We start from the raw sequence: 12,140 nt of genomic DNA on the forward strand, positions 1-12,140 counted from the left end.
GTGTTGCATATAACCCCTTGAGCCATGTCAATACCCCTGGGCCGAACCCCATAAATTCCAACACCTCCCATAGGTAATGCCACTCGACCCGGTCGAAGGCCTTTTCTGCATCCGTTGTTAAAAGTACAAAATTCTTCCTGCTTTCTTACCCATCTATATGTTACAACTTTGCCTTACCCTTCACTACCAATTATAATGTTCTATTACGTATTATGTTGTCATTGCAAGTAGTATACCATGCCATACTTTGTACTGTTAGTTGAATATTTTTACTGCTGTAATTGCCTATTGCTCATGTTTGATCCATTCTTACTGTACACCACCTTGAGTGAATTCCTTCAAAAAGGTGGTAAATAAATCCTAATAAATAAAAAATAAATACAGTGAAAGTTGGTATATACTTTCATTTTGAAAACTTAAATGACTGCATGTATGTAGATGTGTCGAGTGACCCTTGGATGGTGACTCCGGATGTGATGATCTAGGGTCGGTGCCAGGCAGACTTGTACAGTCTATGTCCCATATAAGGCAATATGGTTTAGAATGGGCTGGAAAGGGCTAGCGCTGGGCAGACTTTTACAGTCTGTGTCCTGCAAAGACAAGACAGATAGGCTGGAGTGGGCTTCGTCAGCAACTCCAGTATTTGGAACGTAAGGTAAGGCCAGGTGGACTTCTATGGTCTATATCCCAGAAACACCAAAGGAAGACCATGATCAAGTATTTTAAATCATATTCATTGTTGATTTAATCATGAATTGATAATGAGAGTGACATTTGGGCGGACTGGATGGACCGTTGAGGTCTTTATCTGCCATCACTTACTATGTTACTCTGTCTGCATACAATTATGAAATTATGCCCATGGTAGTGCTGCTGTGAGCGTTCACAGACTTCCCACTGCAGCATGATGAAAAATACTTGACAGTTCCAGACTGGCACAGTACAGAATGGTTATACTTCATCAGAGGCAATTTTCAAAGTGACATACCCTGGGTTACGTTTTTGCGTCTGACAACTGCCCTCAGTCCAGCAAAAAATACATATGGTCTTCCAGGGTGCAGTTTTAACTGGACTGTGAGAAGGACAGAGGAGAAAAACAGCGTACATACATGGCATTTTATTTCTCCCTGCTCAGCAGTCCACACAAACAAGCAGGTGCAAAACACACTTTTAACATACAAACATACTAATATTTAAAACAGAAACTGCCCATTTTGTTTCTCTTTTGAAAATTAGTGGAAACTATGTATGATAAAAGCATGCATGTACTTTATAAATGCCTCTACAATTATTTTCACTGCTATCTTGATACAGACCAGGTCTTTCAGAATTAGCAGAGTGGAGGAGTAGAATAGTGAACAGAAAAACAGGTTTGAACTAATTAATGACTGTGGGTATGTCAATTCACCTTTCACTGCCTCAGGTACAATGTAGACTGTGAGCCCACTTGGACAAGGAAATAACTTGTGATTCTGAATATAACACACTGTAAACTTCAATTTGGAAAAGGAGGGCTAAAATCTAAAACCTAAATCCAGCTCACAAGATGTGGAAATCTCTCCTCATTACTCATCACCATTGAGACTGAATCCGCTAAACCCGGTTCACCATTTCTTGTGTACAGTGCATTTCTGCTGCAGGCACTTACCACTATCACTGCTGGCATCAGGGACGAAGCAGCGGACAGCTTGCAGTGTGGCCTGGAGGGACGTGGGCTCTTGCTCTTGCAGTGTTCCGGTTGTTACATCCTCCTGTAGGCTTGTGTCTGTCTCTGTTCCTGGTGGGCACAGTGTGCTCAGACCCAGATTGGTGCATGATGATCCTGTTCCAAAGATGCAGGGCGATAAGAAAAAGTCCATGAAACAAGACATAAACCTAAGGTTCCCTTGCCACCTTTCTGGATTGGAGCCAGAGTCCTTGGATTTTAGTCAGCCATCTCCAGGACTCCATATCAAGCCTATAAACCTCTGGATTCCCAGTGCTTCTGTACTGTGCCTCTAAGGCAGAGGTTGCTTAACAGAAGTGCCAGCACTGAGGAGACTGACCAGGGAGGAGGACAGGAAGAAAAGGAATTATCTTTTCTGCTCCTGCTTTCTCTCTTAGTTGATTGGTGTATGGCTTTGGAGTAAGAGTAAGGAAAAACAAAAAGTAAAGCACTTTCTGTTCCACAGCTGCTCTCAGTGGAACCCTGATCAAGAGAAGAATGGAGGAAAATACGAAGGCAGCAAAATGGGGGGGGGGGGGGGGGGGGGGAAGAGCCAAAGAAAGGAAAAAGAGAGGATAACAGGGAAGAAATGGAAACCTGCAGCTCAGCACCACCTCTAGATCTTAAGTATGAGAGAAGCAGCAGCCCATCCACCCCTGGACTTGAGAGAGGGAGACTAGCTCTGCCCATTTCTTCATCCACTCCCCTGCCTGGGACTGTACTTCCAAGGGTAATGAACAGACTGGAAGAGTTAGAAAGTGGTTGAAGGGTTGGTAAGAGACACATTTTCCATATCTCAGATGAGATGGAGCAGGGCAGGGGAGGGAAAAAGGCCTTGAGATGGACCATGAAAAGCTAAATTCATACAGTAACCCTACTCCAGCATGGGCCATAAGAAATGAATGTCATGAACCCCACAAAGGGAGACATACACTCCTCTTATATTTCAAAATATAAAGCCTTTATAATAAATAAATGAAGATCGGTTTTAATGAAGCATTTTCTACAATAATATATTCCTTTTTTATATGAAAACATGCTTCTTCTAGAATGTTGACTGATACCCTGAGTGATATTCAGATGGTTGAATTAGTCACACCTGAATAAGATATCCTTATGAATACTGATGCAAATACAAATCTCAGGTGTCTCCCTTTAAGCTCAAATAGCTAGTAATCTCTGTCATAGTGCTTGACATTAAGAAGCAGCAGAGCCCTCACTGACATACCCAAACACCCAATGCCTTTACATTCCTCAAACACATCCAAACCATGATATCTCTTCCTACACACAAATTCAAACATTTCTTCCCACTTTCTCCCCCTCAAACAAACATCCCTGAGCATTCTCTGGAGCACATAAATTCTGATCCCCCTTTCCATCCTCAGAAATACAAACTCTTATGACCCTTGTATCCACCCACCCGAAACACACATAATACCTCTTTCTACCCAGACATCTATACTTAACCTCAAACAAACTTTGACATCTTTTCACACTATCAAACACAAATAAAATCTCAAAACCCCTTCCCATCTCCCACCTTTTATCACCTTCAGATCCCTTATACTTGCCCACATCTTGGCAAAGATATTGAGTGAATGGAGGCAGTTCAAAATGTATTACTGAAATAACACAGCACCTGCAACACAACTGTAGGCTCAAGACCCTCAAAATGTAGTTGCTGGGGAAAAGAAAGTAGAGATGTGTGGGGAAAACGGGAAACCCACGGAAATCTGCAGGAATCTGCAGTGTTGGAGACAAAACTGTCATTATTACTGCGAGGATGGATCATAAGTGAACAGAGACAGGAGGGGATGGGGGCCAGATTATGTACCCATGCACACCTCAACTCGAAAACTTGAAACACCAACATCTCTGCTAAAAAAAAAAAAATTTTTTTTTTTGCATATTTAACAAAGTAATGCCTACTGTTAAATTTTAACAAGTTATAGGAAGCATTTTGTTTCAGTTTACAAAATCTCTTAAATGCGAATTGGTTACAAGGATAGGAAAGAAAACTGTGGGTATGATACCAAACCGATGGGGGTACAGATGGGAATGGAGTGGGGTCAGAAAATAAGTGACTGGGAACAGGTGGGTTGAGGACCAGATCATGTCCCCGTGCACACCTCTAATACGTAAAAGGAGAGGGTAGGGCAGATGCTATAGGTTAAAGGAGGAGGTGGGCAAAGGAAAGAACTTCAGTTACTTTGAGCAAGTTTTTCAAGCAAATTCATTTTTTTTTTTGGCCAGCTATTTTTCAGAAAAAGGTTTTTGGTGTTTTGTTTTAACAATATTATGATTAGAAAGTTGATACATTTGCTTCATGGCATAGTTAGACCATTATCTATGAGCACACCTTTTTCAACTTTTACCTTTATTTTGCTGAATATTAAAAATGTAGAACATTTCTACTGGGTTCTAGTAAACTTCCAAGGCATGTTTTGGACATTTACACCTTATAACCCTTGGTTTCATTTGTTTTCATTCCTTTAATTGGTGAACTACAGTAAAGACAGAAAGGTGAAATTTTACACAGAAAAGTGGTTTGAAGTTGCAGTGTAAAAGGTTCAGAGGCAGCAGGGGAAACAATTTCTTTACCCGGGGGGGGGGGGGGGGGGGGGGGGGGGGGGAGTAAATACTTGGAATAGTCTGTCTGCAAAGGAAGAAGCAATCAAAACAGTGACAGAACTGAAGTATGCTTGGAATATATAGAAAGTACAATGGTAAGGGCAGGTTGAGGGTAATGGGAAGAAGAAAATTTAGTGGGCTAGAATGGAGAAAGACCATAACCAGTGGGGAGTGACAGAACTGAAGTATGCTTGGAATATATAGAAAGTACAATGGTAAGGGCAGGTTGAGGGTAATGGGAAGAAGAAAATTTAGTGGGTTAGAATAGAGAAAGACCATAACCAGTGGGGAGACACTGGCAGTATGGGAGTAACCTGCATGAAGCAGCCACGATTATAATCTTACAATTCACAAGCATGTTGTGGGAGATGCTACATTAGACACTGGCCCTTTTTTTTGTAGAACAAACTTCCAATTGATTTGCAGAGTACTCCCAAATATTTGCTGTTTTGAAAAGCCTTGAAAACTTGGCATTTTAAACAGAGCTATGGCTCAGATTTGTGCATCTGATTGATTTTGGGCTGTTTTTTTTTTTTTGTATTAGTGCGTTAAAAATCTACACATGCAATTTTTTTTTTTAGGTAAGGTATTGAATTGTTTTTAATATAACATTTATTGTAAACCGCTTTAATGCCTCATTGTGATAAAGTAAATAAATCAAATAAAAGCTACTTTGTTGGTTGTCTGGATTATAACAAAGCTTGGTGGTAGGACAATGGGAGGGGCCTTGGTGCTGGATTAAAATAGGGAATTGGTAAAAACAAAAAAGGAACATAAAGTCTGAAATAACCCAACAGCAGAGACGGTGGGGACAGCATTGTAAGAGAATTTAAAGATACCTTGGACAAATATTGAAGGAAGTAGTAGTAACAGGGTTAAAAGGGCTGCTGTTGGTTTAAGTGTGGGAAATTTATATGCTCATCTACCCCATAAAGACAGACAATCACTGAGGAAGACATTATCAGGCTCATTTTCAAAGCACTTAGCCTCCCAAAGTTCCACAGAAACCTATGGAACTTAGCCTCCCAAAGTGCTTTGAAAATATGCCTCTATGTTACTTCCTCCTACCCTCAGATATACACAAGCCCTGACAACTTTCCAAACCCATTAACACACAAACCCTAATACCCCTGCCCACCACCAAACACGAGTTGAAACCCTCTTTTGTAAAGCTGCAATAAATATCTACACGTTCAGTCTTTCAGAATCCTCTAAGAGTGGTAACTGCTCTAATTCCCTTTGCCAATATTATTTACATTTACAATACTGTTTCCATGAACTTTCCCTCAAATAAGTTTGAAATGCATTCTCTTTGAGTGTCACCAGTCTGTTAAGGCTGAGATACTATTTACTAGATGAACATAATCACCACAGAACAAAAGGTTTTTCAAAAACACTTACTTTGTGGCATTTCAAACTGGCTTGAGGGAGATTAAATGAGGTTTGTACTGTATTTGAAATGTATCTGGTACCACAAAGAAACATCTACCTATAGTAAAGGAAAGTGTGTGTCAGTTTTCACTGTAAAAAATAGACTACAGTGCTTCCTGGCACTTGGGAGAAAGAATCTGCCAAACTACTGTACGTAATCTTAGTTGTATTCTAGTCATTTATCTAAGGTGCGATACACTGAAGCTTAGAAAATCCCATTTCCTGAGTACTGGTGAATGCCTAGGTACTCCAATATAACAGATTTATTAAAAGGACCAAAAAAAATATTTGAGTCGGAGTACATACTGTGTGAGAGAACAGGGAGGAAAGGACAGGCTGGTAGCACAATCATGCAGCAGATCAAACAAGGAAAATAAATTCTACATTTCAAAAATCAGGTCCTTGAAACTCTATGGTGAAAAAAATTATTCAAGGATAATACCATAGGATATAATATAACAATATGTGTTGTTTATGTAAACAGTGTTGTGTAGTATTCCCAGCCAACAAGAGGATAGCCTGAGTGCTTTGTAATGTAGGGGAGGGATCCAGAAACTGGTAGCACCCCTCTGTCAGAGAAGAACCCCTATAATATAGTGCTTGTGGCTATATGAGCAGAATTGACTGTTTCCTACCTGGCCGGGAAACGCCTCCTTGCCGAACACCCTGCACGGAGATCTGTGGGATGACGGTAGCTATCTTCTGTTCCAATGGGGTGAGATGCTGCTCGACAGGTGACATGTCACCACTGCCAGACACATTCTTCCTGGCCTCCGCCATCTTCTTGCTAGTCTGCATCCTGAGGTCCCTCCACTTGTGTTTGACATCCTCAATCTCCCGCAGTGCCACACCCTCCTTGTTGACAGCCTGCTGGATATGGAGCCACAGCTGTTTCCGACGATCTGGGGTGGTTTGGCGGGACTGGCTGCCATATAGCTGTTCGTGCTGGCAGAGAACTTCTTGCACCAAGATCTCCAGCTCTGTCATGGTAAAATTGGGCTTCCTGAATCTGCGGCTGCGCTTTGCCTGGCCTAAGGGCAGTCCTGTTTCCCGGCTGTCCTGAGTGGAAGAAGTGCGTGACCGGAGACCAGATGGGACTGTAAGTTCTTGGTTGTTGATGAGGGACCTGGAGCGAGAGTCCAAGCTAGTCGATGCCTTAAAAAGTATTGGAGCTAGAGGCCGCAGGTCTGTTGAAGAAAGATGACTCCGGTGTCTGCTGCGGTGCCTTAGAGGCGAAGAGATGCGTCGGACCTTCTTTTGATGGATAGCCATGGTGTTGCCATTGCTGGTTCTGAATGGAGGGCCCCTAAGGGAGGCTTAAACAAGGACTGTGTTGAATGATTATCAGTTGTACATGCTGTATAAAGGACAAGCATTTATGATCTAGCTTGAGTGCATATCATGGGGTTAGCAGCACAGGAATGAACATGCTTTTTCCACTGTGCAAAATTTCTACAAATTTCTGCTAAAATGCAAACTGATTCACTGAACTTGATTTCTCCATGCAACTGGTGCATAATGTCAAGAGTGAAGAGAGAGAATGGATTTCAAACAGGAAATCACACATATTAAATATATGTCTGCACTGTCCAAAAATGGGGAATATACAAGGCTGCCAAAGACATACATATCTCAGGCATGGCAAGGTCAAAGTTCAACTTTCAGCCTCCAATATGGTGCACTATGGTTATCTGTGAGCAAGACCACCATTGCAAATTGATATTATAAGCAAAATAAAATGTCACTCTTAAGAGTAGTCTATGTGCAAACAGCACAGATGCATTAGTGATATAATGCCAGCTTCACAGTGAACTGGATATAGTGTCAAGTGCCATTGCAGTTTTATAGTGCAATGAAAGCCCTTTTCATGCTGCATTCTATATTAATATAGTGTAATACTACACACGTGACACTTTCAGGCCCAATTTTCATAATACATTTTCATAATACATGCTGAAATACCTGAGAATGTGTCATTAGTAAATACTGTATATTTGACTTAACTTTGTTAACAAAATAATGACTTTCTGCCTACAATAGGATGGTCCAACACTGTTATAGTCCCATACAATGCTGAGGTAACAAAGAAGCAGAAATGCATGTTAGTCTATTAAGCAATTTGATTAGTTTAACACTCCAGGCGTTTTATGATGAAAGGCCAGGACGGCACAGGCCATTTCCACAAACAGATGGCTTCAAATGAAGCTTTCACCTTTTATTTCACAGTCCATTATAATCATAGCAAAAACTAATTATTCCTAAGCAGTGGCGTCGCGAGGGCAGCTGACACCCGGGGCGGGTCGCCGCTGCGCACCCCCCCCCGGGTGCAGTGCGACGCACCCTCCCCCCTCTGTAGCGCAACACCCCCCCCCCCCCCGCGAAAACATACCTGGAAGACGGTGAGGGGCGGGTGGGCGGGCCAATCCGCCGAGAGCACGCCACTAGGGGGGTGTCGGCGCCTCGCTGGTTCCTTGCTCGCTCTGCCCCGGAACAGGAAGTAACCTGTTCTGTGGCAGAGAGAGCAAGGAACGAGCGAGGCGCCGACACCCCCCAGCGGCGTGCACCCGGGGCGGACCGCCCCACCGCCCCCCCTTCCTACGCCACTGTTCCTAAGTGCATAATCACACAAAGTTATATGGTAATGAGAAAGCAGAGAAACTGGGGATGCCTGTCAGTGACCTATACTCTCCGTGGCAGTTGTCTGTTCCCTGCCTTAGTGCTTCTGTCATGGGTTCTGTGGAAAACAGTTCTCTCCTGACACAGAACTTTCTGATATAGAAAACCAAGTTTCACTAGAAGTTTTCACATACTTCTCTTTGTCTGTAATTAGTACACTTGAATACAGATGATCAGAAGCAAATGCAGACGCCAGAGGTTATTAGCGCCATACTAGCACCTGTGTTTGCTACTGCCCCATGATCAGAGTCTCTGAGCGCGTGAAACAGCGCACTCACAGGCTCTGAACACAACTAGCATGCAAAACCTATTCATCCCCAATGATCAGCGACTAGTACGCCAAAGACTGGCTCGCTGGTTGCGGCAAACCCTACGCCAGCTCCAAGCTGGCGTTAGGGTTTGCAGACCTTTGGGGAGGAATGGTGAGCCCTGTCCAGCATGCATTTGCATGCTAGCAGGCTCCCATTCCCCCCAACAAAGCAACCCTCCCCCCCCAGGAACCGACGACCCCCCCCCCCCCCCCCCCCCCCCCCCCCAGTGACAGGGGGCTGGAGGTCCGGCAGACCTCCAGCCCCCTGTCGCTGGGGGGGGGGGCGGGGTCGTCGGTCACTCACTGGGCCACCAGGGACTTGTTAGAAATCCTGGGGGGGGGGGGGGGGGGTGGTAACGGGGGGCTGGAGACCCACATCTCCAGCCCTCCCTGAACTTGTGTCGGGGGGACCGGAGGTCCGCTGGACCTCCAGCCCCCGTTTTGCCTTGCTTGGGGCAGGGGCAGTTGGGGTCTGGTGGTCCCATGAACCTCTAGCCCCTGTGTTTCACAGGTCTGGGTGACAGCCCAGACTTGTCAAACAAATGCGGGAGGATTGTGCCTGAGCGCATGCTCAGGCACAATCCTCCCGCACTTCTACTCCATGATCAGAGATAACTGCGTGCTTATATTTGCATGTCATTAACTCTGATCACAGGTCCAATAATGCCCCATGCTGTTCCAACGCTATTTTTAGAGCACTGTTTGGAACAGCGCAGGGTTTTTGATCATCTGCTTGTTGGTTCTGTTGGTAATGACAAATGACAATGGTCCAGCGAAGAGTGAGACTTTTCACCAAGACACCTCGCTTTCTGTTTTTTTAGCTGTGTCCTGAGACGTCTTAAACTGCTTCATCTTACAGTTAGGCTGGTCAACTCTGTACCTCCAAGGGTGGTCTTATAAGCTAATAGTGGTAATATCTAATTGTATTTACTGATGGAGGAAAAAGCCTAGGTATGTCCCCGGTCATTATTAATGTGCTTTTCACGACTCACAGGACTCAATTCTTCATTGTCTAAAAAACCTCCGTTTTACAAAATTGTGTTTTAATGCTAATTTAATTATTACATTTTTTTTTATTTTTCAATTTTTGTTATTACAGCATATAGCACTTACCTTCTCATCCATCCATGGATGGAAGAGAAGATAAATGCTATATGCTGTATTAACAAAAATTCAAAAATTCAAAAAAATTTAATAGGTGACCACATATGTTTAAGACGTTGGCTTCCTCAAATTGTAGTTTTGTTCTTTACAATTAGAAGTGGTCTTATAAGCTAGCCAAAGGATGGACATTCCTTGTTAAGAAGCTCCCAACCAGAGCTTTTGGAAACCTTCAAGTGCCACGGTTGATCAACATTATCTTAGAGCCATGCCAGGAACAAAACTTTGACCCTTAGCATCCAATGGTATCATCGGTACAGAGATTTGGCTACAAGTGTGTGATGAAACTCTGAAGTTTAACTGCAGATCTTTCTAGCTGGGGATATCAGGATTTGAACCTGCAATCCTCTAGTCTAATTGATCATTTCTTTGCCTTTTTTATTCATCCTGTCACACCCTGGAATTCTTATCTATGAATGTTTTGAATAAACAGTACCATTACTTTTCAACTGTAGCTATAATGCTAGCCCTGAAAGAGCAGTAACTTTGTAGAAGGACTGAATGTTCTTTTAACAGTTTTGTACTCACTTATTGTTGGGCTGTTAAAATTTCTTCTCTTTTCAAATTCAGGGTATCCTATGAAAAATGGAGCTTCCTCTTCTTTAATTCTTTCTAAAAAGTTAGACGTGATGTTTTCATTATCTGTATTAGAACCAACAGAAAGATTTTTTTTTAAAGTTTTATTTATTTATTTATAATTTCTACTCCACATTTTCCCAAGACAGCTCAGGTTCAATGCGGATTACATAACAAATTAAGAAGAATTACAAGACAATTAATATTAATACAAGAATACAATTATTAAAAAAAAATTCTTTCCATATTAGCTTAACACAGATCTAAAGAAGTAGACTTTAAGGGGTCCTTTTACTAAGGTGCACTGAAAAATGGCTTGCAGTAGTCTAGGCGCAGGTTTTGGGCGCATGACGATCCATTTTTCAGCGCGCCTGTAAAAAAGGTCTTTTAAACATTTTTGCCGAAAATGGACATGCGGCAAAATCAAAATTGCCATGCGTCTATTTTGGGTCTGAGACCTTACCGCCAGCCATTGATCTTGCGGTAAAGGCTCACGCAGTAACCGGGCGGTAATGACCTATGCGTGTCAAGTGCCACTTGGCGCTTGTCTGATACGCACATCCGAAAATAAAAATGATTTTTCGGATGCATGTATCGGACGCATGCCAAAAATGAAATTACCACAAGAGCCATGCGGTAACTCCATTATGGTGTGCGTTGGGCGCGAGTAGATGCTTATGCAGCTTAGTAAAAGGGCCCCTAAGTAAACTTCTAAACAATATATTATCGACTTCAGTGTCTGACATACTTGGGTAATGTGTGCCAGAGAGTTTGGTACTTTGGTAAAAACAATTAGCATTATGGATATTTTTGCAGGATAACACATATGAAATTGAATGCAAATGTATGATCATGAAACAAGTGAGTTGCTGCGAAATGGATTATCATCTATCTACTAAACTCAAATTCTGATACCCTTCCCACCCTTAATAAAAACTGTCAAGATGGGTGACCCATAAGTCTGTTTAGTCCAGTATCTGGTCTCCAACAATGTCAATCAGTGGGTGCTTAGAGAAAGTAGACAACTGATAGGGTATGTGAAGGGACATCCATCTACCATCATATCTTTCCAGTTTCTAGCAGTCACAGTTTAGGGAAATGCTGAACCTGGGGTGACACCCTGACTTATGTTTAATATCCTATAAGAACATAAGAATAGCCATATTAGGTCAGACCAATAGTCCATATAGCCCAGTATCCTACTTCTAACAGTGGCCAATCCAGGTCACAAATACCTGGCAGAAACCCAATTAGTAGCAACATTTTATGTTACTAATCCCAGGGCAAGCGGTGGCTTCCTCTATGTCCATCTCAGTAACAGACTATGGACTTTTCCTCCAGCAACCTGTCCAAATATTGTTAAAACCCAGATAAGCTAACCTTATCACATTCTCCAGCAGCGAGTTCCAGAACTTAACTATTCTTTGAGTGTGATACAGGGCCAATTAGGAGTGAGAACTACATTTTTGCACATCTAGCCAGGGTCCCCTATTGATCTATTATTCTATAAAAACACTAACTACAAAAATAATAAATCAATCATATCTTATCATTTTTGAAACTGGAGGAGTAGCTTAATAGTTAAGCTCAGCAGATTGAGAAGCATAGTAGCCAGGATATAAATCCCACTGTTGCTCCCTTAATCCT

At 42.5% G+C, this 12,140-nt stretch overlaps 1 protein-coding gene across 2 annotated transcripts in view; it reads right to left on the reverse strand.

The window, feature by feature from the left end:
• Window positions 1-12,140, reverse strand: part of LOC115474009 — a 143,014-nt gene that overhangs the window by 22,938 nt on the left and 107,936 nt on the right. For both annotated transcript variants that reach the window (XM_030209278.1, XM_030209277.1), the window contains 3 exons: window positions 10,446-10,559; window positions 6,406-7,086; window positions 1,649-1,822 (listed from right to left, as the gene is read on the reverse strand). In XM_030209278.1, the coding sequence (XP_030065138.1) occupies window positions 1,649-1,822; window positions 6,406-7,086; window positions 10,446-10,559 (969 nt within the window). The remainder of the gene's footprint in view (window positions 1-1,648; window positions 1,823-6,405; window positions 7,087-10,445; window positions 10,560-12,140) is intronic.

Source organism: Microcaecilia unicolor, chromosome 7 (genome assembly GCF_901765095.1).
Source record: "Microcaecilia unicolor chromosome 7, aMicUni1.1, whole genome shotgun sequence".
NCBI classification, from domain to species: Eukaryota; Metazoa; Chordata; class Amphibia; order Gymnophiona; family Siphonopidae; genus Microcaecilia; species Microcaecilia unicolor.